The 27,503-nt window shown below is 37.2% G+C and overlaps 1 protein-coding gene across 4 annotated transcripts; it reads right to left on the minus strand.

Annotated features, from left to right (window-relative positions):
• Nucleotides 1-27,402, minus strand: LOC142357479 (uncharacterized). 4 transcript variants are annotated; one of them, XM_075409092.1, is made up of 7 exons: nucleotides 27,261-27,402; nucleotides 7,727-7,887; nucleotides 6,792-7,022; nucleotides 6,149-6,379; nucleotides 2,832-3,139; nucleotides 1,812-2,137; nucleotides 1-281 (listed from the first exon to the last, which is right to left on the minus strand). In XM_075409092.1, exons 2-7 carry the CDS (start codon nucleotides 7,860-7,862, stop codon nucleotides 68-70), a joined length of 1,446 nt encoding a protein of 481 aa, XP_075265207.1. In that variant the 5' UTR covers nucleotides 7,863-7,887; nucleotides 27,261-27,402; the 3' UTR covers nucleotides 1-67. The 4 variants fall into 4 exon arrangements, with proteins under 4 accessions (XP_075265207.1, XP_075265205.1, XP_075265206.1 ...); XM_075409090.1 differs by lacking the exon at nucleotides 27,261-27,402 and adding an exon at nucleotides 23,706-23,934; XM_075409091.1 differs by lacking the exon at nucleotides 27,261-27,402 and adding an exon at nucleotides 13,760-14,318.
• Between the last annotated feature and the right edge of the window lie 101 nt (nucleotides 27,403-27,503).

A 27,503-nucleotide genomic window follows, 5' to 3' on the forward strand; every position in this document is an offset into this window, starting at 1 on the left:
CTGAAGGGGGGGGGGGTTAATGGAAAACATCTGATTAAAAAAACAAAAAAAAACGCAACCCAAGACTCTACAGATTGTAGTCGCCCTGAATTGTTTGGTAATTTGACATTGCTCTAGGGTCATTTGGGTTGAGGAGCCAGTCGAAACTGTAACCGACCAGTTTGAAGAACCCGAGTGACTTTGGACACAGTTTGGACAAGCTGAGTTCAAACGAAGTCTTGGAAGGCAGCGTGTACTTCGAATCGTCCGAGTTTGCATTGCTCTTCACGTAGCGCACTTGCCTAGAAAAATTAAGAATATTTGGATCTATTGTTTCGCCCCCCCCCCCCCCACCCCCAGTGTTTTTTATGACCCCAGTTACAAATTATATGTTGTTATATAGCACGTTACTATGTAAGAAAATAGCACGTGCACCTGGGGGTCATAAAAAATTCATGCTCACTAAGCTGGGGGGGGGGGGGGAACAGAATAGATCCGAATATTTTGTTGAAATTGCCTAAAAATTTTTAGATTATTTTTTCAAGAATTCTTTTGAATGGATGAAGAGACACAATACTCGTTTCAATTTAAACATTTTTTTTTGTCGAATACATATTTTCTCAGCTTAAACTTACATGAATCAAAGTTTGGATGCCAAGCGCCCTGGTAGTTGGTGGGTGGGGGGGGGGCAGGGGGCAACTTGCAACATCACATCAACTGACTGGTACGTTGGAGGGGAGAAAAAATATTTTAAAAATACAAAAGCTTATCGATCTAAACAGCAAGAGTCCCACAATTTCTGTCGAATACATATTTTTTTGTCGAATACATATTTTCTCAGCTTAAACTTACATGAATCAAAGTTTGGATGCCAAGCGCCCTGGTAGTTGGTGGGTGGGGGGGGGGGGGCAGGGGGCAACTTGCAACTTCACATCAAATGACTGGTACGTTGGAGGGGAGAAAAAATATTTTAAAAATACAAAAGTTTATCGATCTAAACAACAAGAGTCCCACAATTTCTGACAGATATCACTCAAGGCATTATCAAATTAGCCCTCCAATCTGTTTCCTTCTATTTGCTCTATGCGTGGGATATATGTTTACATAGCCCACACTCTGTAGTCCATCTAGGAGGAGGACAAAAGATATAACCATCCTCACTTTTATCAGTTGATCAAGATATTTTTTTTAAAGAAACAAGATTTATATAGAACATCTGGATCGGTCCGGAATGGAGCGCTGATAAATTGTGCAAAGTTTATTTGAATTTTGAAAAAAATTAAATAAAAGCTTTATATTTTGTGGTACCAATCGAGGGCGATCGGTTGTCAATCTATTCAGGTGGCTCCTCCAGTCAACAGAATAGATCCGAAATTATCTTCGAAAGTGTTAATTTTGAGAATCACCGTCAGCGCGAAGACGAAGTTGATTCAGCAGATATTCAATGAACGGTAATAATGAGAGACTCGGCGCAATTTAAATCACGCCACACTCAAAAAGTAACTTCTAGACCAAAACGACCAAGCAGAACTTTTGCATAACAAAGTCAACTGCAATGAACTTTGCTCGAAAGCAATGGATCTATTCTGTTGTTCCCAACCCCCCCCCCCCCCCCCCCCAGCTTAGTGAGCCTATATTTTTTACGTCCCCAGGCGCACGTGCTATTTTTTACATAGTAACGTGCTATATAACAACATATTATTTGTAAAGGGGGGGGGGGAGGGGGTAAAACACACTGGGGAGGGAGGCCGAAGCAGAATAGATCCAAAGCAATTAATGACCTTGGAATATTCTAGAACGACGGTTTGATAACCTGATTGAACTGGACTCACCTGTTTGGAATTTGATAATGATTCTGCACCTGAGTCATGATATGTTGCACGTACTTCTCCGCCAATAGGAATTCGCTCTGAACTATCAGAATGTTTTCAGGCGGCACGAAGAGAAGAAAGTTTGAAAGAATTGATCTATAGTCGGACAGGGTCAAACTTCGTGTCGAGAGAGTTCTTCTGTCTTTTTCAGAGAGACCCCGGGTTTTTCCGGAGCCTCGAATCATGTGATCGTTGTGATCTGAGATGGTCCGAAGCAAAGGGTCTCGAACTAACATCACAAATTTGGCATCTGGGTCTGCGCAAACTATTTTGCGAGCACTCATGGCCTAAAAACATGAGCAAAAAATACAAAACGCGGAACTTTGCTGAATTATACATGCACCTTAGCTGTACCTGAGTTGATCAAATTTTACAGTACTTAAAATTGGTATGTGTAGTCAGTCACTCGATGTCTGCATCTAAACTACTGTGTTAATACTAATATATATTCAGAAGAGGCCATATAATAGCATTCTTTTAATAGCAAGTTGGGCCAGAGTGAAGGATGGGGTCTTTCCCATTATAGCCCCCCCCCCCCCCAATGAAATTATAGCTCCCATTATCGTAAAATTACCAAAAGTGGGCTATAGGTTATCTGACCGCTACGTCGGGGGGGGGGGGGGGGGCTATAATGGGTAAGACCAGAAGGATGTTGGTCAATTCAGCTTTGAAAATGTAAGAATTGCTGTGAAATGTATTTAACCGCAATTCTTTTAGAAAATTGCCCCAACCAACTTTTCTGTAAAATAATAACAAAATTTGCTGTGAATATGCAGTCAAAAATAATTCACCGATAACAGCCGTAATTCTTACACAAATTGACCTCTAAAATGGAAGATTTTAAAAGGGGATTTTAAAAATGTTTTTGGGGCGGAAATTATTGTTAATCGCAAATTCCCCCGTGAATGCTAGACATCGGGAGGAGGGGGGGGGGGGGGGGAGAAACAAAAAACGTAATTATAAACGTTTGTTTCTGCTTACCTTAGAATACCTCGGACATCCGTCAAGAACGACAGTTTTGGAACCCATTTCGTGTCTGGATTGATGTGGGCGCATTAAATTGTGGGGTTGATTGAGACCCACCTCACTACTACTGCTTCCACACATGTACCTGGGCTGTTGACACTGTTTGAACTTGGAGTAAAAGTCCCTTTCGTTGCCTGCGGTCAGAGCCCAGCAGGGTTCTTTACCCCCGTCTGCAAATCCAGATGTGGGGTCGAAGTGATCCAATGATGACATGTTGTGTTTTAAGAGTAAAGCTAAACTTGTGCTGCCGCATTTTCCACCACCTGAAATAAAAAAATCTATAAAGACCAAAGTTTGTGGATCTATTCTGTCCCCCCCCCTCCCCCCCCCCCCCTCACCGGCATACAACTTTTACGCCCCCCCCCCCGGGCGCACGTACTTTTTTATATAGTTAAATTCTATATAACAACACATAAATTGTCATTGGGGGGCATACAGATCACTGGGGGGGGGGGGGCAGATAGATTAGATCCGAATAACTTGTAGCAACTTGCCAGTTGAATAAAAAAATGACCAAAATTGGACTTTTTCTGTGGATGATGAAAATTATTCGGATCTGGTAAAGCGCCTTCTAAATGAGATGGCTAAACAGTCTTTTTATACAATATTCGGGTCTATTCTGTCCCCCCCCCCCCCCCCAGTGTTTTTTATGACCCCCAGTTACAAATTATATGTTGTTATATACGTTACTATGTAAGATAATAGCACGTGCGTCTGGGGATCATAGAAAATTTATGCTCACTAAGCTGGGGGGGGGGGGGGGGGGGCGAAACAGAATAGATCCCAATATTCTACTATCTTGAAGCAGAACAACTTAGCTGTCATATCTTTGAATTAATTTTCAACAACAGAAAGCATGATTTAATTGCTAGGGTTGTAAGATGTAAGATGACACTGTCCATGCGATATGAAGAACAATGATTGTTGGACTATGGCTGGTTGCACGTTTTTACTTATCATCAACAGAGATACCAAAATAATAATAAAAAATGAAAATTAAAGAATTAGAAATTTTCGAGAAGTTCGAATTGGGTGTGCTTTGAACTAACTATCTATTGAATTCAATATTCAGTCTATTTGATATTTGACCCATTGGCTGACATATAACCATCATCTAAAAAACCGCAGTAATTTAGAAAGTATATTTACTCATTTCTTTTTCAAATACACGCAACGCATTTAGAACGTTCGGGTTCAAATCAACGGAAAATTGCTTATCTTAAGATAATAAAAAGGAGCAAATTAACCAAAACCAACTCGTAGTTACACTTCTTGAGTTGAAAAGTACGAGAAAAAAAGGTAATTTTGTCTCAAATGGATATGATATTATTCAAAATTTCGCAACTTTTACCTTCAAGTAAAAATAGTTAATTGATGGGAATTTGGCTCTTGGTGGTTAAATTAAATGATTGAAAAAGTCGCAAAAATAATGCCAGCTGACTTTTTAACTGAATATCACAATGCGACGTAAATAATAGGTACACTTCCAGAGGTGCAAAAAATTTTGAAGCAAAAAATTTTAAGCATAGAATTCCATGCGGCAACAACGAACAAGATGGAAAGAGATCATAAGTTTGTGTTCTCATCGAACAGTTTAATTATTTACACCTCTCTACAAAGGTATATCCAATTAAACTGATGTATGGTATCTCGATTGTCGAGATAACTCGACATGACTACCTCTGCCCATAATATACTAGATAAATTGATCAAAACAAATGGAAATAGGCAAATTAAATTGAAAGATTTAAATTAAGTTATAATTAGTAAAAAATAAATTAAGAAAACCCTCAAAAATGGAATTTCATTGTTCCTAAAAAAAGCACCGTTTCTCAGAGCGGCCTGAGTGGTTTAATTAGATAAGCCAGCGAACGATAACGGAGAGACTTTGATTGGCACTGAAAAGCTGCCAATAAATTTTTTCCAATGATTTTAATTTTTGTTCGCTATAATCAAAAGAATAAACATACTTCCTATATAAATTTTAAAAAATTCCCATCATTTAAAACCGTAAATTTTTTGTATTCTTCTGGGAAAAACTATAGATGCTGCCATCTTGTGAAAGGTGAAAATCACTCTTTCGAATATTTAAATATTCAGAATCAAGCTTTAGTTTCTTAGACGCCGGTTAAGTAATAGATGATCTGAAACAATCAAACTGTGGTATTCGAACATCTGCAAAGGGGGCCGTAGCAATTCAAATTTCAACATAAATAAAAAGCTAAATATTTTGTTTAAATAGAACCAGAGAAGTAGTAACTTCACAATCTTTCTATCCTAAGTAACAGGTAGTGTTATAGCAGGTCCTTGTACTGCTCTTAAGATTCAAATTTGGAGGCGATAGCTTATAAAATGCAGGATTATGCAAGTTCAATTCTGAGATGTGTAGTCTCAACTATGAACTAACGACATGAAAATAAATTAAGAAAAAGTGGCTCTATGATTGGGAAGTATACCAAGTTCCCAATAAAACCAGGTTATACTAAGATCAATCGATAACCCTAATAACTCCTAAGCATTGATAATGACAAGAACCTTGTCATTGTTCAGTCCACAACCCAACCAGAATTGTATCAACCAATTGAGTTCAAAGAAGCGCAAAAACGAGCCGTATTTTTACTAGCTTATCTATTCATATCTTGAGAGAATTGATTCTGAGGTCTTAAATTAGCCTATCAATGGTCTTATTCCAACTGTTTTTGTTTATCTCTACCTATTAAGTGATGTTCAAAAACACTTTTTAGGCCCGTTTGTGTATGAGTACCCGTTTAATATTCAAATTATAATTCTATTACACTTTAAAGGTGTTTCATTTACTAATTTCATCGGCTTCTAAAAACTGCATTAGTTTAAATTTGTAACCAATTTAGTTTGAGAAAATCACATTATAAATCTATTCTTTATGTATACAAACAATCATGTCTATCTCTTCGGTTTATTTTCTGAGTTAGTTTATACGGTTCATCGAGAAAAATCAACGTAGTTTCAAATTTTCTTCAAATTTTGTTTTTTTTTCTGTAATTCTTAATTTTTAGCTTCTAAACAAACTCAGTCGGCAAAACAGGATTCATATAAACCGAAGAGTCCTTCAAAACAGTTGCCAAAGTTATTCAACTTTTTTGAAGTACTACGAAATGTATGAAATTAATTTATTTCAAAGTTGCTTCGTGAATACGAGAAAATAGGGATATTTACGGGAGGTACCATCTTCTCACGCCGATTAAAAAAATCGAAAATTTCTCAATTTAGAAGATTTATTGCTCTTAACTTACCTAAGAAGTAGACAGTTCTGCAACATTGGTTAGCCCACCGTTTCTCAGTAGGTTTACAACTGTGGCCCTGTCCCAGGGCATTGAGGTCCATACCAGGCATCCCTTTGTTCTGTTTCTGTCCAGTTGACAAAGGGTAGAACACTGGAGGAGCCAGAGGTAAGTTAGCTGCTGCGGGTGAAGACCTGTCTCTGCGGGAACTGCCGCCAAGGCCACACTCTGGTGTTAGACGATCTAATCGTTTAAAATAACCGGAATTGATTACTAAACGTATCTTTTGTTTGTGTATATGTGGTGTACATTATTTCAATGCACCCCCAAACGCACCCGTGCCATATTTTGATGTAGTGATTTACTGTGTACTGGGTGGGGGAGGGTGGGGGCGTGCTCGGGTGGGGTGGGTGGGCGTGGCAGAAACGAAAAAGATCCTCCTAAGCAATCTCCAATATGCTCTTCTTTATTTTTCTCGTTAGAACAAAGAACAAAATTGAGTTGTAAATCATGTTAGTTTTACATGCTGGTTCAGTGGTGGGGGTGGGGGAGGGAGGGAGGGAGGGGGAACGGAAGGGTGAAGGGAGCTGGGGGGAGGAGGGGGAGTGGGTAACGTATAAATTGGTGTAAATTAGAAAGTATAAATTGAAATAACCTTGTGCGGACGCTTTGCTCGGACTGTAAACATCTCGCATTTCTGGAAATTCCTCCAGAAACTGTTTGAGCAGTTCGTCATTCATCTCTTTTAACCTGGCCAGCTGATTCTTTGAATTTTCAACCGATTTCTCTTTGGTTTTTACACCTGGCCCAGGTTGAAAATGGTTGGCAGCTTTGGTTGGAATGAGGCGCCCTTGAGACATGGAATCATCCCGGGCTGATTCTTTTCCTGGAAATGTTTCCATTCCCCACGTGAACAAAATTTTGAAAAATTTTGGGATCTATTCTGCCCACCCACCCCCTCCCCCCTTTTGTTTTCTTGATGACCCCCCCAGTTACAATCTTGTGCTGATATATTTTTGATTATTAGTGCACGTGCGCCAGGGCAATATATGTTGTATGCACACTATAATTTTTTTTTTTTGGGGGGGGGGGCACAGAACAGATCCAATCTTTGTTTTCATTACCATGTGTGAACAAACTTAGAGTATTCGCTATTATATTACAGCCCCCCGGTCATATAAAGTGTAACGTACAGCTCCCTCCCTCCCTCCCTCCCCCCCCCCCCCCCCCCAAAAAAACGGCAAATATACCATAATATGGGGCCAAAATTCTACTAAGAGGCGGGACTATCTATTACAATTTACGGATCTTTTCCGTTTGTGCCCCCCCCCCCCCCCCCCCCCCGTACCTTACGCTCCTCCCAGTTACAGAGCACATGCCACTACATGGTTAAACACTATGTAAAAATGTGGCAAGTGCGTCTGGGGGTGCAAATAATATGCACACACTAAGATGGGGTGGTGGGGGGGGGGGCAAACGGAAAAGATCCCAATTCACATATACCGTTACGAAAGTGTTAAAATACAAATTATATAGAGGGTCACAATCTATCTTGAGGGTGGAGGGGGGGGGGGTCTAGGAAACAGTCACCTTTTCCTACTCCTTCATGATTGGGAGATTGATCTGAACGTGGCTTGATGTACACTTCTGTTAAAGCTAACACAAACACATATGTCCCCACGATGAGTAGCAAAGCGTACTTTGCCAGTCGTCTCTTGGTTAGCATCGCAATTGGGGGTAGTTAGCTTGATCTAAACAGAATCGCAGACTGAACGTTACGGCGATTGAATTATAACATCTGATGAATTGCTGTTATAGTAAAAGTTAAACTCGTTAAAAGGTAACAGTAATTAAAACAAAGACCACGTGCTTTGGTTAAATTAAGGTTTTTCCATTAATTTTGTTTTTTCAAAGAAGATTTCGACACTCATTGGATATTTTATATGGCAATGGACGTGGGAGTGGGGGTAGGGGGCTAAAATGTTTGTTTCTTCACCGATTGAGTGTGAAAGTGAAAGCAGGCACTCGCATTCATAAACACACACACACACACACACACACTCTCACACATGCACACACACACACACACATGCCCACACACACACACATGCACACATGCACACACACACACACACACACACACACACACACACACACACACACACACACACACGAACACACAAACACACACACACACACACACACACACACACGAACACACACACACGCGAACACACACGCACACACACACGCACGCACACGCATGAACACACATACATGCACACACACACAAACACACACATACACACACGCACACACACACGCACACACCCGCATGAACACACATACATGCACGTACACACAAAAAGCACACACACACACACACACACACACACACGTACGAACACACGCACACACACACATACACACACAAACACACACACACACACCGCAAACACATAAAGACACGGACAGACTCGCACACTAAGGCACGCACTAAAAAAACACAAACAAGCCCAACAATTCAAAGAATGTTCATTGGATAAAAATTTAAAATATTAGACATAGGCGTGAGTATGAATGGATCGGGGAAAAAAACTTAGAAAAAAAACGACCACCAAAATTTAAAAAAAAACAGCAAAAATCAAAATTAAATTGCTCTATGTGAACAAAAAACACTAGCGAAGGTGACTTTTTGTTCAAACATCAATTTCACTGTTCATGAAAATTAGAGTTACGACGCAAAACCGGGGCTTAGTAGTAGTAGTAGTAGTCCAGTCTTTCTTTATCCACCCTTTCTTTACACAAAGGTGGTGGCACATAGCATCTGTAGAATATCTTCAGCCCTAACCGGGCATTTTTTCCACAAGAATACGTCCAGAACACGCACTTGATTTGTCGATCTTCAACTCTAACCGAGTACTTTACTGCAAATTCATTAATTCATACAGATAAAAAATATTGGAATTTGTAAAATATCTTCAGCCCTAACCGGGCTTTTTTCCAAAAGAATACGTCCAAAGCACACTCTTGATTTGTCGATCTTCAACTCTAACCGAGCACTTTGCTGCAAACTATTCAGATAAAGAGTATTAGAATTAAAAGAGCTTCAGCACTAACCGTGCACATTAACGTTGATAATAACTTGTGAAAAGGAAACTCTTCAATTCTCTCCTGAACATGTAGTGGTTGCTAATTTTTCTCAAATTAATTGGTAAGTTGTTCCATAACTTAGGACCGCGAATACTAAATGCTCTATCACCATAGGAGTTTTTAGACCTGACTGGAACAGCTTTCCACAAATTAACTGATCGTTTGGAATCATTTTTAGGCTGCAGTGTAATAAGACTTCGAATGTACTCTGGAGCAGGACAGTTATGCATTATTTTGTGAACAAAAATTAAAATTTTAAAATCAATGCGCTTTTCAACGGGCAGCCAGTGCAGATTAAACATGAAATCTTTACACGATTCGTATTTATACAAGGAAAAAATGAACCGGTAGGCAGCATTTTGCACTCTTTGCAGCTTCAAAATGTCCATCTTATTGATCCCTGACAAAAGAGAATTGCAATAATCGAGACGCGAAATAATGAGGTTCTGTACAGCAACTTTTCTGGTTTCCAAAGTGAGGTAGTGCTTTATTTTGTAGAGTTTACGAAGTTCATTGTAACAGGAACGAGCAACTGAATTGACATGGTCCGACATGCTTAGGTGCTGATCGAGAATTACCCCCAGGGAGACTATTTTCGGTTTCAGGGTTAGCAATTCGTCCGCTAATTGAACCTCATTGATTTGGAGTTTCCGTTTTCTTGACAAAATTAGCATTATTTCTGTTTTCTCGGCGTTGACTTTAAGCTTCATCTCATTAAACACTTGAAAAAGATTATACAATTTAGTGGTTATGTTGTTGATTTGTGAATTTATGTCAGTCTGGCTCAAATTAGATAAAATTAGCGTGTCGTCAGCGTATATCTGATAATTCAGCTCATTTTGTCGCATGAAGTCGCCAATTGGGGTTATATACATGGTAAACAGTAGAGGTCCCAGGATCGAACACTGGGGAACTCCGTAATTAACATCAGAGTCAAAAGAAAACTTGTTGCCAATTTGTACTTTCTGTTTTCTTGTATTTAAGTACGACATTATCCAGTTTTTGCACTTCCCTGTGATTCTAAAGCGTTTTTCTAATATATCAGCAAAAATATTATAGTCAATTGTGTCAAAGGCTGCAGAAAGGTCTAGGCCAATAATAAGAACTTTCTTGTCTAAACTCAGATCAGTTAAAACATCATTAACGGTTTTCAGTAAACAAATTTCAGTAGAGTGATCAGTTCTGTAAGCAGACTTTTTGACGTCAAGCAGTTTATTTTCTTCAAGATATCGTTTGAGTTCATCGGTGGCTAGTCGTTCTAGCAGTTTCGAGAAAAATATGGTGTTTGCAAGAGGTCGATAGTTTTTGGCTACCTCTGGGTCAAGTGAAACTTTCTTAAGCTTTGGTTTTATGATTGCTACTTTAAAAACATCAGGGTAGACGCCTTGTTCGAAGCTGCTGTTAACAAGGTTTATAAAATGATTAGACCAGAGATGGTAAGTTTGTTTTGCAACCGAGGTGGGAATTGGATCCAGATCACAGTAGCTGTTTGAAAGATTCCTAAGTGCGGTATTTAACTTGTGTATCTCTATCAGCTTGAATTCGTGTAAGGGAGAAAAATGAAAGATATGACTGGACACTGAAACATCAGTCAATTTCGTTTTGATGGGATTGGGTATTGAGTTTCTAAGGTCAACAATTTTGTTTGTGAAGTACTTCCTAAACTCCTCTGCTGTTTTTGAATGTGAGCCCCAACTCTTAGGAAGTTTTTGTTCACCGGGAACGCCCAAGAGCTCATTGAAATTTGAGAATTTTGAACGAAGATTCAAGTTTTGGTTTATATTTTTGTCAAAAAACGCTAACTTCTTTTTTCTAAAAACTTTCTTATAGTTGGAAATTGATAGCTGAAATTCAATTTTATTTTCAATAGAGGGGTTCTTCTGGTAAAACCTTTCTCTCTTTCGGCGATATCGTTTCAGAAATTCCAGCTCTTCGTCAAAAAATGGGCATATCATTTGTTTTAGACTGCGCTTTTCGCTTGGGACAGCTTCCTCTACAGCCGTAGAAAATGTTTCGAGTAACAAATTTGCTAAGTCGTTAGGGCAGTGAATGTGTTGGTTCAGGCAGAGAGGTAATTCTACTGCATTGTTAAAAGCACTCCAATCCGTTTTTCTCCAAATTTTTCTTGTGGCTGGTTCACAATTTCTGGACTTGAATAGGGATGATATTCTGAACTTCATAAGTTTGTGATCAGAAAAGCTCAACTCATTGACAGAAATCAGAGAGACACGTTCATTATCGTTAGTAAGAATTAGGTCAAGCACATTTCCACTCTGATGGGTCGGTTCATTTACTAGTTGGGTCAAAAACGTTTCCTCAAGGAAGCTGGTCAGAGCCTTGCTGTGAGGCAGATTAAAGTCGCCAACTACTACGATTCTGAACTCGAGTGACTTAGGCAAAACTTCCTCATATAAAAACTTCCAAAACTCAACTGTATTTGGGATAGGTGGCCGGTACAGTAAACAAATAAGAATTATTTCTGTTGTTCTAACTTGAAGCCACACGTGCTCAAACGATTGTGAGCAACCATGCGACATTATCGTAATATTGAGCTGTTTTTTATAAATAATTGCTAGTCCACCCCCTATTCCGTAGGTTCTTGGGAAGCTGAAGTGATCAAAGCAAAGAGAATTAGAATAAATTTGTCTGATGAACCAATTTTCATCAGTATTGTAAGAAATCCAAGTTTCGTTGATGAAGAAAAGATCAAAGTCATTTGATAGAATTTCGTCTTCTAGAAGATCAGTTTTATTTCTGACAGAACGCGCATTAAGCAGAGCGCAGCAGAAGCTGTTGAGTCATTGATCAGTGGGGGAGTCAGGCGGAAGTGATCTAAGCCAACTTCTAGCCTCCTCATTTAGGTAGAAACGCCCATGTACGACATTACTGGGCCAGAAATTATCGAGTTGTATTAGCTCATGTGCATCCTCTTTAAAAACTAAGTGAAAGCTTTTCAATTTAGAGCCTTCTTTGGTAATTTCTCTTAAGTGCAGTACTTCCGCTCCACCTTCGCTGCACCAGTTCTTGATCATGCCTTCCGTGCAGTTGGAGTTCAGCCTCCCAAGAAAAATATGCCGTCTCGATGGTTTTTTCTTGATGCCATTGAAGTCGTTTTGACTTTGCTTTGTTCCAAAATTCTGTTTTCTTACTTTCATCCTATTTCTAATCGGCAAGTCGTCAGTAATAACTGTGTCCTCGTCCTCATCTGGTTTGTGTCTTTTTGTGGCTTAGCTTATTAGGCGAAAACTCTTAGGAGAAAAATGTGAACCAAAGATTTTTGGACACTGGGCGAATACCAATTAGGACACTAAAAGACGGTACTCCAAAAACCATATGATGTTATAAAGTAAGAAAACGTCTAGAGATAATGGTTTAGAAAAACACAGTTACTTTTTAAAGAAATATATTTTGAAATTTGCAGCATTTCAGTTTAGTTGAATCCAGACCAGCAATTATAGCAAAATTTTTTTTTTGGAATAAATTTAGATTAAGAATAAGCCGTGAACATTTTTTTGATATGATCTCTTCTCTTTACTCCGTAGTTTTCGACAAATTGTTTTACCCGAATATTTCGGCTGCACAAATGATGTACTAGTTGGAAAATAAATAGTACGTTTTAGATGTGCTTTTTAAACATATTTTAATAATTTTTTTTACCCATTTTCTTTTTACATAAAGACGACTGTAAATACTTGAAAATTTTACAGTCGTCTTAATACAGTTGCAGTATTATTTTGATACTTGAAAATTAAAAGTAATACTTAAAAATAATACTTGAAAACTTTTATAGCGTCATATGGTTCGTGGAGGTTTTTGCAGTACCGTCTTTAAGTGTTTTAACCGATATTCCTATAATGTCGACAAAACTTTGGTTCAAAATTTTTGCATAATGACTACAAAAGAGTGTTTGCCTAATCGAGTTTTTGCCTCAACTCCCATCCCCCGCAAAACCACTCGCTTTTTCGCTCCACTTCCTGTAAACAACTCGGAATACAAAATTGACCAACAAAACTGAAAAAATTAACCTCCTATCAAATTATAGTAATCAATTTGAAAAATTATCAGGAAAAAAAATAACAACTGAAAAGTATCTGATAACAAAGACTGATATAGCATCTGATGGAAATTTCTGTAGAAGTTGAAATTCCAAGACAACTATTGGCCAGAGACCTTGTGATGCGATTAGTCTTCATTCAAAAAACGACTATAATTGATAGTTCATTTAGAGTGGAGAGCACTATGTTAAGAAGTCAAAACATTACCTTAGCAATCAGCTTTATTTTAATTAAAACCGATTGAGAAATAAAATGAAAATAGGTAATTATCGAACAAGTTTGTAACAATAAGGTCAAATTTGTAACCGTATGACTAAGACAAGCAGTTTACTAAATGCCCAATTTTTTATTCATAAAGATATTATAAAGACACTGACTTTCTGTCGTTTCGTCAGAATAGAAACTGCATACGTACCTCAAAGTCTGAACAAAAGCACCCTCTAGCTGGGCTTCAATTTTGTTTTGAATTGCGCTAATGTAGGAAAAAGGGGGAATAAATTTAAAAATTAGCTTTGCTGCAGAAACAAGAAAATGTGAGACTAATTGAATAAGGCGTGTTACTTCAGAGCAAAATCCTCAATGGAACAAAGAAAAGCATTTATTTTGGGCAATTTCAATTTTTTAGGGGGGGGTAGGGGTTGTTTTGTATGCTCTCCTTTTTCTCGTTCGCAAAACAATGCGCAAGTAATTTGTCGATGTTTTTTCATACGCGAACAAAAAGAGAGAAAATTAAAAGAAGGGTAAAATTTGTTCGACGCGCTTTCAGGGGTAAAATAATCTTCAAGTTAATAACCCGTAAAAAGGATACAATCTGAGTGTGAATGGAAAAAGTGAAAGGGGAAAAAGCTGCTTTAATACCACAAAAGGCTTCATTTTGGACCCAAAAAAACACCGAAAAAAAATTTTGAGTTATTAACTCCGTTATTTCTCAACTGTATCTTTGTCACAAATCTAACTGGTGGTTGTGATATTTTAGGTGTAGTTGTATTTGTGGCAGGCAGTTACTAGAGCACTCTGGTGTATTTTTATTCTCGGCGACAGCTTAAGATTTATTGGAAAAAATTGGCGCGAAGCGGAAAGTGAGTGAAAAGGGACGATAAGAGCGCAATTCATTGCATATGTGGGGAGAGATTACTTTCTTTTATTCTCACCACTGGGGGTATTTTTCCTCTTCTTTTTCATAAACTGCTCCAAATCCCTTGGGCGCATACGCACACAGACCAAACCAAATACCATAACTAGCTAACTATGGCTGCCCTGGTGACCGGACAATAGTTCGAAAATTAAATTCTATTCTCAATGGCTGAAATTAAGCGCTCTTTGAAAACTTACACGAGATTAGCGCATTTGGCATGCGTCACAGATTTTTGCCATGCCTCAGCGGCCAGTGGGGCTTGATATAAAAAAAGCTTTTTTTTCAAAATTATTTCTGAAGTTCTAGGACTACACCTGTATATCGTTATCTGTTAGCTCAATAATTTTTTTAAAAAGTTGTCACTTTGTCGTTTTTTTGAAACGTGTCTTTTTTCATTGGTTCTCATAAGAAAAATCCAGGAAAAAAATTTTTTTACGCGAATTCTGATGAAAAATTTTCGGTATCAATATAGAAAGCTATAATTTTACTATTTTATACTTACTCCGGATATCAAAATCAAATATTTTTATCACAACCAAACAAATTTTACGCAATTTTCGCATTGTATTCTTCAATTTTTTTTAATCTATTCAACTTGAAAAAAACCCAATTTCTGATCTACAGTCCCAAAATGTGCTTTTAGATTTTTAATTATTTCGATTTATTTAAAACGGCTGCCTTCCGACAGAACTCAAGTTCACTTAACAACAAACATAAAGTGCTCTCCAATAAAAAGCTCCGTGTTCTAAGCGAGCCAAGTTTATATTGAAACCCTAGGTTCTTAATGAGAAAGAAGGTCTTTAAAACGCAACGCGCACATAATCATCGATTAATAAATTTCAGAGGAGTCTCAGATTTTTCAGCGCTCAACCGGCATATTTCAAGACTAAGAACTTAACTCAGTTCTGAAACATTGCATATCCAGAAAATTATTTTTCTATGTGCAGATTTTCTTCATTATGATTATATTGCGGTCAGGCTAAATTCATCCAGTACAGTCTTAAAATTACTCCAACGCCGAAGTCAAGTCTGAGCAGCATTATGTCACATTTTTATTGCTCGCAACTGGTAATAGTAGTAACACTATACTATTAGTAGTAGTACTCTAATAGTATACACGCACCTCATTCGTAAGCTAGGTTGTACGTAATTACCATAAAGCCCATTTAACTTATTGGCTAAGACTTGCTACGCAAATTAAATGTTACAAGTACCCACGCGGAAGTTCGAATCGCATATAAATCAAACCTCGTTGACGGGAGTTAAGCTGAACATAGTATTTTTCATGTAGTAAATTTTAGTCAAAAGCCAAGACAAGCCAGTGTAAATTGTGATATGAACGAATACTGGCCATCCAGAAAAAGTAGAATGTCTGTAGACTGATACAGCGCTGATTTGCTCTGCCATCAACCTCCGGGTAAGGGCTTCAAAAATCAGTTACTGATCAATATGATCCTTACGTCCAAGGTATGTGTTTCCACGGGTAATGAAAAAAACTGTTTTTGCAAAAAGCAAAAATTGTAAAACTGATGAAAGAAATTGAACCAGAAACAATAACAACAGGTTTCGCGTGGCAGAGGGTTATCTACAAAATTTGAGATTTTTCCCAAATTTTTCTGATAAATCAACTATAGACTGCTGAAAAAAATAATTTTGACCATCGCTGGTATGAGCAGAAGGACAGAAATATAATTAGATGAATAAAAAGCGGGTTGTTTATAATTGTATGCAATGATATCTTGAGCAAAATTATTGAACAAACTGAGATTTTATCGGCACTCTATAATGTTTGAAATCTTTTACACAAGGAAAGTGCCGTTCTCTCCTCAAAAATTTCAGCAAAAAGTTCCTAGTTATACACTAACAAGTATCAATTTAATGATTTGATAAGCATAGCTAGTCAGAAAAAGGTAAAACGCAGCCTTTTAAAGGAAAAAGAAACCGATTTTGGATTTTTAAGTAATCGAAAGAGCAGAAAAAGGTAATCAAGTTTTATTGATTTAGATAGCTGAACCTAAATAACTAATTGTACTTCTTGTATGTAGGATTAAGAGAGTGTTTCTGTCCTCAAATAGCCAAAAATCGACAAAGAAAAATTATCGATACTAAGGATAATAATCCTATAAGTCAGCGGCAGATATTTTTTTAAATACATTATATATATATATATATATAGAGAAGAAGAAAGTACTGGAGTTGCCACTAAAAACATACATATAAACCGACATATGAAGAACCATTTCCAAAAAAAATTAAAACTACAATAATAAATTAAAACTAATTCAGCCTCCGTTTTTTTAAAAAAATTTCCCGGATAGAATCTTCTGATCGTTTCAACATTTTATATCGTCTTATATGAAATAGACAATCAAAGGAGCTATGATTTACTTCAATTATTTTCTGCTCTTAATTCGACTTTTTGGTGGTACTTATAGAAAGACTTTCCGGATCTATTCCATTTGCCCCCCCCCCCCCCCTACCCCTCCCCTCTCCCCCCAGTACGTTATGCGCCCCCAGTTATAGAGAACGTGCCATCACATAGTAAATCGTTATGTAAAAATACGGCACGTGCGTCTGGGGGTGCAAATAATATGCACCCACTAAGCTGGGGGGGGCACAAACGGAAAAGATCCGAATTTCCTAATTGCTTTGAGGTGACCTTCTGCATTGGGGACAAATATTTTTTATATCATAAAATTTTCTACCAAAACTTGATGTTCATAAACAATTTGGATCTTTCCCATTTGTGCCCTCACCCCCCCCCCCCCCCCTCCAGTGGGTGCATATTATGTGCAACCCCTAGATGCACGTGGCATATTTTTACATAATGTTTTACAATTTAATGGCACGTATTCTGGGGGCGCATAAACTTACTGTGGAAGGGGGGGGGGGTGTTCAAAGATCCACAATTTGTTTTGATGTCAAGTTAACCTTCACCTTTTGCAAATTTCGATGTGCTCGAAAAGTTTTCATCTCAGAGCTGAAATAGTTGCGGCTCAATTCGGACATCATGACAGATATAGATGAGTAAGTCCTCAAAACAGTCAAGAATTTCGTTAGATCCTAAATTTGTTTACCATTAGGACTATACAGGGAATGCGCAATCGTACCCTTTTCTCTCTACAAAGGCAGTTTTTAGCGCCTTGATCAAGCTGTAAGCAATATCTAAGACACGCCATCACCGAACTCAGACCTATTCAGATCAAAATGGTGTTCCATTGATGACATTGTTTTCAATAAATTTGATGTTCTTTTCAAATGCCAACGAAAAATGTTTTATTCTTCCGGTTCTTAACTATTAATTAGGCGTCTTTTTGTTTCAGAGGTAAGCGTCTTTTTTAGGCGTCTTTTTCTTTTCAATGAAACTAAATTAGGCGTATTTTTCTTTCAGAGGTATTCTGTTGGTTGGTCTGTCTCCCCCGGAGTTCCTGGACTACCAGAATTGATGGATTATTATGGCCTTCGTCTTTATACATTTATGGTGGTGTTATTTTCAGGTCCTCTTTTTTTTGGGGGGGGGGACTTGGTTACGTTTGACGTCTTTACAACTGATTTTGAAAATATAACCGGACTTGTTTTTTTCACATGGCTGTTCTTTGTAAATACCTAAACGCAAAACACGCGCACTACCTTTAGTTTCTTTGCTCTGCGTTTATGTGGTGTTCCTTTTGGACTATTAGTTAATATTTTGTTGCAATGACCTAATATCCAAAATGTATAGCGTTCGTGGAGATCTTCAAAAAGGGGATTGCTATCTAAAATAATCCTGGGAAACAAAAATCAGCTCGTATTTGACGCAGATGTGATGAACAGGGCAGAACAGTCAATGGATAAAAGAAAAGAGAAACATCAGCCAGCTTGAAAAGAGAAACTTGCTTAAGTGATAGAAAAAAACCTTCATTGGCTCGTCTTGTTACTTATCCTCTTTAATAATAATTAGGTACAGCAACCTAATTCGGCTATATACAAGTTTTTTGAAAAATTCTGGTAAAACTGTTTAAAAATTCTCAAAATTAAAGCAAAAGTTTAGAAAACCAATTGGTCAGCAGCTGAAGGAAGCAGAGAAGTCCCCTCGACTTCTATCTAGCCGCGCTTTCCCGAAACTATTGTCTTAACTGATGATAATTGTTTTCGGTATGATTTTTTATCATTGGATTTCCGAATTTTGATCATACGTCCGTCAGCCGCCAAGATTTGCCTCTGAAGCAATCTCGTTAATTATTTTTTTTTGACTTTTTAGTTGTTTCCAGGTCAACTAGCCCAGCACTGAAAACATTGTCACTTGTTTTTAAAGGTAAAAAAAAATTTCAGAAGCTAGCACACTATTCGATATGGGGAGGCAAGGCTTGCAAGCTAATTTTAAAAATTATAAAACGTCTAATTCTTGAGCTTTGCAACAATTTGTTGGAGCTCCAAATAAAATTGTCAAAAAAAAACAGAAATAGGTATATTTCATGAAGCATCAGGGGTCAGATGATCTCAAGATAAATGCAAAGCTGCTTACGTGGGATCCCTCTCAGCGTGAATTAGCATGAAGTGTTCTAAAAATCACAGGCCAGTCTCCCAAAAATCAGCTTAAAATTTCAGCTCTGCACGAGAGCTCTGATTTGTTTGGGTTGTCATTACTTATACAAAAGAAAATCTAAGAGATCGTAATTTTCCAAAATTTTGGGACCTGAGACATCATAAATCAGTGAGGAAAAAGGCTAGACTTGTGTAGCTATCTCTTCCACAATCAGGCGGCGCATAGCTAGCTGCAGCTCCACACATGGTTTAGGTCTGCGTTTCCACCCTAATGAGTTTTTGGTGAGTTCAAAGAACAGACCAAGGTATTATAATTTACATCGTTAATAAAAAGCCATTAATGCGCTTTGGGAAATTCGGATGAGTTCGGCGACCAGGCTGTTGTATGCCATGGAAGGGTAGACGCCATCGAAAGACACGACAGAATTCCGGTTCCGATCGCAACAGTTTATGCAACGGCTAACTTATCATCAGTAGTGTAAAAACTAAACCTCATCGCTGATAGCATATCGCGACCTGCAGCCAATTTTCTGCCATCCTGAACGTCAGGCCGTTCTGCTCCTATTGATGTTACAGTGAATTAAGACAATTTTCAAAAACATTACAACGACTAGTCACACTTTCAGATAACTGTCAAACCAACTGTCAATCGGAGGGATTTCCCGTTGCATTTGACAGGCTGCCACTGTCAGTCTCAGTAGTTGAAACTCGTGGATTTGCGGCAATGTTGCTAGCCCGCGCGTCATGAAAATATCGGATGTTTCTAAGAAAAATTCAAGCTCATCAATTTTTGGTTTTTTTTTCAAAAACGTTTAATTAGGGGATCTAATTTTCATCATCAATCACGAGATTTTGTTCTTCCCTGGCTAAAGTTTAGCGAATAGAAACATACCTTTCATGTGCGTAGAGATGGACTGATGAGAATTGATTCATTAAAATGTTGATCTGTTGTTTTTATAGAGATAGTCATTAACTAAGTTAATTATCAGTTCATTATTCCAATGTAAAAACTTCTGATTAGTGCTTCCGAAAACAAAAATGCAATATCTTGATTGGCGAAAAAAGCCTTGTAAAAGAAAATCTGTTAAGTTTTCTTATTTTTATGTTTTCTAGTTGAAGTGATACATGTATGTTTCTGAAAAGTTGGTACCAGGTGTTCTCATGGTGTGACAAAGTATGCTTATGCGATGATGGGGAGTTGAAAGTGGATATATCAAAACTCTAGATAGTTTCTTTATAAAAAATAAATTTGCCTGTTTCATTGCCTCCAGTTTCCCTGTTTTCTTTTTTTAAAAAGCTTTAAAGAGCTTGCGCAAAATTAAGATCAAAAGCAAAGAAATTCAAAACAATTGTGTGAACAAAAGATGAGATACCTATAAAAATCGAACAAGACATGATTCGTCAGTTGAGTAAACCTCAATACACACAGAAAATTTGTGAAAAAAATTCAAAACCTCCGGCCTACAAAAAGTGTCGCAATGCTATAATTTTTTCTCGTCTTTCGATTTAATATCGTACCGGTCGGGTAATTTTCTGCCTTTGACTATTCAAATCTTCGTGTTGAGTTTATTTTTCAATAACGTCCCTCTACCAAAATTTCGCTTCGTTTTCTTCCGCTATTTTTCTGGATTCCGATGGATGTCACATTTAATGAAGTATGTTTTGTTTTTGTTGTAGTATGTTGAGTATGCTAGCATGCTATGTTGTTGTTTTGGTCTTATAGCGTTCTAAGGTGTGACTTAGTTGATTCGCGAGTTACGGCTGGATTGTCTTTTGACTTTTTCAACTTTACTTATTTACTAGCCCGCCTGTTGTAGTATATTTATTGGTTTTGCTGCTGTATGTTTCTGTGTAACTGTATGATTGTTAGTTGCACACGGTGATTTATATTGCATAACTGGAACGCGGAACTAATGTTGATGTTGCTGCCACCTTGCCAGAGCAAACTAGTTTCATCTCCAATCCAGCGCAGAAGTCTGACGCGATGCCTTGTCCTGCCAAGAGGTACAAGAACGACTACCAAGCAAATAGGAATGTAAGAAATCAATCACCTCATTAGATATTGAGACATTTCAGACACCTCTTGGACATTCGAGACATTAGTTGCATTCTCTGAGACAGTTCGCGTGGCGCTCAAATTAATCGCCAAATTAGAAAAAAAAACAGAAATTCCCAGTGTATCGGATAGTATGTAGCGTTCGTTCAATTGATTGGTTCCGACAGTCTCAATTACGGCAATAAGTGACTCTGCCATCATGTTGATCGCTCGATATGACAGATTAACAGCCGCACGTGAAAAACGAACACCTATTTGGCCATAACAAAATGGAACAGAGTTCTTCATTGGAAGATATAATGCCCAATTTAAGGGAATAATTTCTGAAGTTTTGTATTTTGATGTCTCACCCCTGACCAGGGGAGCTCAAGCAGTCTCTTTTCATCTTTTAAGTCATAAATAGCCTTAAAGACTAATTAAGAAAACTCCAGAAAACAAGATTCATAGTTCAAAAATCTGCAGCTCGAGTGATATGGCTTTAGATCTAAACAGAAAATGTGTTCATAACAACCTTGATTCGTTTTACAGCAAGTTCTTAGAATATAGCTTCACCCCACAAAAAAACATTTTCTTTTAAATCTGCCAGATTAACTCTGGAATATTTTCTATATGGAATGGGAATGATAAAATGTTTTCACAGAAAGAATTCAAAGTCGAACCAATCATAAATGATCACAAACACCATTATCGTGCATACAAGCGTCCCAGACTTGGATCAGGTGTTCCATGCTTGAAGACACAAAAACTCGGTGGCGAATTCAATTGATGGTGAATCCGATTAATTTAAACGCTAAAGGCATTGAAAAAGAAACATCAAAGTTTTAAAGCGTTGATCTGAAACAATTTAGCGCGTCAGAGTGTATAGATCTTACAAAAATTTGGCATTTAAAGGCGTAGATGTTACATAATTTTTGCATTTCTAAGCGTAGATATTACATAATTTTTGCGTTTTTAAGCGTAGATCTTATATAAATTTAACGTTGCTAAGCTAGATCTCACCTGAGAGATCTTGGATACATTCATTGCCTAATGTTTCGGGTTGATCTCTTACAAAGTACCGTTTAATTAAGCGTTGATCTTTCAAACCATTGTGTGTGTTACCAGAGCCAATTGTTGAGTCTAATCAGCAATTCTGATCCTTGGATTTCTTCGATAAATTTCTTCATAAAAAGACGAGGATTCTTTTTGTTTGAAACAAAATATAAGACTGAAAATAAGTGTAAAAAAGCAGGAGTACAGGAATTAGGAGCAGGAAGAAAATTTGATTTAAAAATCTTCCTACAAGAAAATTTGATTTAAAAAATCAAATAATTTGAATTTTTGGATTCCTAAAACATGTAAACAAGAAACTGAATTGAATTTTTTGTCAAGTCTGTGTTGAGTGTTTTGGTCGGAATTTGTCTTCGATGGAATGTTGAGGGGATAGAATTTTTGAAAAATCTATTTAGAAACGATACAACTGTATCAAATCTACTTCCAAAAGCGCTCAGGAGCGTTTGTAAACGACAAATGATGCACTAAGGTACGTGATGTTAAAGTCCATGTTACAGAGATCAAAATTCGAAAGAAAACTAGCGTATGACTGTTCAGCCGTCGAAAAGTTTCCAAGCATTTAGGCTTTCAGTGCTTTGAGTCTCTCGGACAGCGGTCTAGGCGATAAAGTAATGCACGATCAACGCGTAAAAATACAATAAAAATGCAAAAGTAACGGGTAGCCACGCTAAAATTATGTGAGATCTACTTTTAGAATCAAAAATTTTATGTGAAATTTACGCCTAGAAACGCAAATATTGCGTAAGATAAGCGGCATATACAGTTGACAAGATAGAAAGTTCCCCTACTTCTTTCTTTGTACATATTTTCGCGGATCTTTTCTTTTATTGTCAATCACAAAAGTCGCCAGATTTAGGTAAAATCAAGTTTCAGTAACTAAAATTTCTCGAAAACGTTTCTTCCTGAAGGATAACTTTTGTACTTTAATCTTTTCATTGCTTCGCCTTCAAACAAGGCCTTCACCTCTTTTGCGATACTAACATGGATTTTTGAATGGCGAATAGTTAGGATCCTGTTCAACTGAGACAAAAACTATTGAATCGGGCTACTCTGTTCATGTAATTATCTTCAGAACGTTTCCCAAACTTTTGTCTGGCTTTAATGAATAACTTTTTGCTTGATCTGGTCTTTACAGAACTAGAAGTTAATGACTAGTGGTCTGAGGCATTCATAAAGTTAAACTCAATAGAATCTTGTTAAGCAGAACTGGGTCAAAAATAGAACGAATAATGGGCAGTTACAAAATTCCTCAACAGTAAAGTTTAGGAATTAAAACCTGTACAAAATCAAATTGAATATAACGAAAGAATTGACCCAAAACACCAAATTATTCAGTCTTTTGCTGTTATTGGCTATATATAGGGTCCAACTTCTTCAAATTTTTCATCACTTTCCAAAAATAATCTTACTTTAAAAAATTAAAATCACGTTGCGGTGAAAAAAAATGACTTTAAGTTCAACGCTTTCACGGCAAAATTATGTAAAATTTCCGACCGTGTGTTTTTTGACCCCCCCCCCCCCCCCCCCCCCCCCAACCTCAATCATTTTCTTTTTAATTAATGGAAGAAACTAATTATAATTTTGTTAACTTACCACAAGCCGAGAGGTTTGACTGACCAATCAGAAAGGCACCATGACAGAACGAAAGCTTGTCTCTCTATAAAGCATTAATGTAATGGCAGTAGGAGCTAGATTTTATCGAAAGATTAACTGAAAGAGCAAAAGTTTCAATTTATTTCAAATCTTGCCGCAAAGGTGTGGAAATTATTGGCTTAACAGTAATTTAAGGAAACAGGGAGTACAGAATGGGCGAGTAAATATATCCTAGGATATGAATTACGGAAATGAATGTGGGGGGGGGGGGGGGGGGGGGGTTGGTAATATGATTACGTACGGTTGATGTAACGGCTCTCATTACAATTTAATTGAGATTTATGAACTGGTATATCAACTATACTGTCCCCCCACTCTGTATTAGAAGACAGTGATTGAGAAAAGAAGATAGCCTCTTTTATGTTTTATGCTAATATACCCGAATAATGAAGTAGTGCTTAGCTTATACGTGCTTCTATTACCAAGTACAGACATAGTACAGAATACACACATGCACACATTTACAGGCTAAGGGACAGGAAACAAACGCAAGGATTAGGAAAGCGGGGATTAATTGGGAAATGTGGGTAGTCTAGGGCAAAAGGGATAAAAATGTGGCTGTCATGATTGGAAGAATGTCCATGGCAAACAAACAAACAAAAACAAACAAGCATTCCCAATTCAAAAACTTGTCCTTGCATTTATAATGCTTTCGACTGAGGACACATAAAAGTTATAAATAAACGAATTTTTCCATTTAAGAGCATTGTTAAGAGTAAAAAACCTCTGTATGGAATAATTCGATTAAAAATTTGTAACAAATTTAAAATTCTGTTAAGAGAGCATTTCCTGGAAGTGCACGCTAGACGTCCTGAATCAGTGAACGAATAAGGGCGGAAACCGTACTGTGTGTTTAGCAGAAAGTCGCATAATGAGAAAATTAGCCGATAATTTATGAGGATGAGCAATCAGACTATTATACGAAATATTATTACTTTAAAACGCAAATAATTTAGCAGAGAAATTTAAGCTTGTCAATTAGCTCAGCTAAGAGCGATTCGTTTGCGTTGTCGGCCAACTCGCCTGTCGGCCAATATTCTTAGCACCGCGCAGTGAATAAAGATCTGTAATTAAATCACAGCTATCTGGCGATCGCCGAATTGGCCGACTGGGCGTTTAGCCGATAACAAAATTGCGAAATTAAGACTACAACCCGACCCGACCACAATTACATTATGGTTGGACGAACTATTGATATTTTGACCAATCAGATTTGTCAACCAATCAGAGGTAAGCTTTTCGTTAAACTTCTGATTTTTTCTTTGTCAGCTAATTTGCCCGTCGGCTAAAGTTGGCGTCACTAGTTTACTCACCTCTACAGGAAGAGTAAAGCACAGAATGTTAAAACAGGGCGAAATTCAACCCAAATCAGAGTAGAAACATCAAAAATGAATGGAGCAGACAAAATACAATATATCCCTAGTATATAAAACGACAAGTAAGGACTAGTGCCTACATTGTAAGCAGAAAAAGGTATAAAACAGGGGTGTAACACAAACACACGCTCACATTCACTGTGGTTAGTTACCACAAAAATATAACCCACAAAATTCTTTACTAAGTTATTCACCTTTTTGTTTCGGAATACATTAAACAGTAAATATATCTTCTTTTCATGTAATTTGTGTGTATTACAGTCAGTAATGCCTTCATAAATACCCATAAACGAAATTCTCAAGCGGAAATTAAAACCCACACAATTCTGAAAATGAAATTGTAGCCATAAACATTCGGGGAAATTACTCAGGGCACCCAAAATATCCGCCCGAGGGTTTCATTTCACGTTTTTGAAGTACAAAGCTGAAATACAAGATCAGGTCTGTAAGTTCTGCTAAGCGTGCTGGGGACAAAAGATCGAAAAGAAAAAATTTCGGTCAACAGATTCAAAATGAAATTATTCAAGTTGCATTAGCCAATCAGAGTAGCCGCCATATCGGCCGACAGGGCGTTCAGCCGACAATAAAAAAAAAGTGAAATTTAGCCGAAAATGACGTAATATGAGCAAATAGATTAATTCTAAAGTTGTGATTGGGCAATATGTGATTTAAAACGGTATTTCGTGAGCGGACAAATAAACGGTACTGTTTTAACCAATCAGCGTAACGAAGCTCTATCCGTGGTTGCACCCTCCCCGCATCCCGCGGGGGTGCGGTGCGGCCTCGGAGAGATTACACAACTATTAAATGTAAGTTGACAACCGGACTTCGCATCGGACTATGTAATGGTTGGATGAACTATACAACCAATCAGATTTGTCGGCCAATCAGAATAAAGCTAATATTCTCGGTTTTTATCTTGTCGAGGCTAAACCCCCTATTGACCAATTTGCTCGTTATTTTGCTATCTACTGTCCCAATTTTCTGCTTTCGATCTAATGCCCGTTCGACCCATTGTCATAGGGCGCTGAAATCAACTGAAATTAAAGAACTGACCTAGATTCTGCTAAAACCTGGTTTATAAGGTGTCACTTATTTTGAATTCTCACGACCTATATTTACTCAAATACTGTTAAGTTGATGAAAATTTGAGTTGGACGTTGGAGCTGAGATGCGATTTCAGTAACATTGTTGACTTTTCTTAGCGCCAGCAGAGCTTAAAACGAGTAAATTAGTTGACGAAATATGAAAAAGCTTTATCGCTTTATCTTAAGAAGATCAGTTATCTAAAGCAAAGTCTAACATGTCTCAAAAGAAGTAAAAGTTACAAGACAAGCGAATGATACCGTATTTTGTAGTACATCTTTCCTAAGTATTTTTTTCCTGTTTGTGCTATGGAAATGTACGAAAAGACCAATTTATATAACTGCTTCCCGGGCAGGTCACAGTTATTTTCAGACTAACTTATATTGTTTATTTTAGTCTGTCAAGTATCATGATCATGTCAAAAATTACTATGATCAGAGTAAAAAATTCAGAACCACCTAGTTTCTCTGAATTTATTCTGAACTACATGACAAAATCATACTGGGGCATAAATTATCACAGCAAAATAACAGCCTGAAAAACAAGTGCTCAGAAAGCTGTTCTGCATGTAAATTTTCTGAAGTTACTATGAGAATTACAATAAACAGCAAATATTCAGTCCAGTAAATATATAACTAGTATTTAAAACTTTAAAAAAGCTCACTTATTTTTTTAGTTTCTCAACATACGCGTTAAAACTTCAAATAGCAAATTAGGTGGTTTCAAAATTTATTTTAAGCTTTAATAAAAACAAAATTCATTAAATTTATTAAAGTGAGAGTTTAATTTCCTGGTTTAAATTAGTTTAAATTAATAATTATAGTGTCTTGGATGATAAAATATCTTTTAGTTTCCTGTATCGTATCTGTCCTGTATGAAATATCTTTTCTTTGTATAAGCTTTTGGTTATAATTTTAGCTCTCTAGCTCCGAAAAAAATAGAGGTTCTAACTCTTATTACACAAATGACGTCATCATGCTATCTTCAACTTGAAATTCTAAAAGAAGTAAATATAAAAAGGAAAAAGACTTACCAATTCATCAAAAAGCCGTCAGAAAATCTAGCTTGCATAAATTAAACTTTGGGAAAAGAAAATTGGTTCACAGACTGACCAATGTTATCTTTGCAGTCATTATAATGGGGACAGATTGAATTTTTTTCAGATGGAATTAGATGGGAATAGTTATTGTACACTCGCTAACTGTTTCCTCACTTTTAATTTTGCTTTTTGCCAAAAAACTGATAAATACAAACAAAGCACACTAGGCTATCAATA

Source organism: Convolutriloba macropyga, unplaced genomic scaffold (genome assembly GCF_964194025.1).
Source record: "Convolutriloba macropyga unplaced genomic scaffold, txConMacr16.3 SCAFFOLD_500, whole genome shotgun sequence".
Taxonomy (NCBI): Eukaryota; Metazoa; Xenacoelomorpha; order Acoela; family Convolutidae; genus Convolutriloba; species Convolutriloba macropyga.

Excerpts from the sequence above, each read along its gene's own strand:
- LOC142357479 (XM_075409092.1), bottom strand. The coding sequence starts at position 7,862 with ATGCTAACCAAGAGACGACTGGCAAAGTACGCTTTGCTACTCATCGTG. Across the intron at positions 6,380-6,791 it reads GAGCAAAGCGTCCGCACAAG|ATCGTCTAACACCAGAGTGT; the intron begins GTTATTTCAATT and ends TTAAACGATTAG. Across the intron at positions 3,140-6,148 it reads CAGAACTGTCTACTTCTTAG|GTGGTGGAAAATGCGGCAGC; the intron begins GTAAGTTAAGAG and ends TTTTTATTTCAG.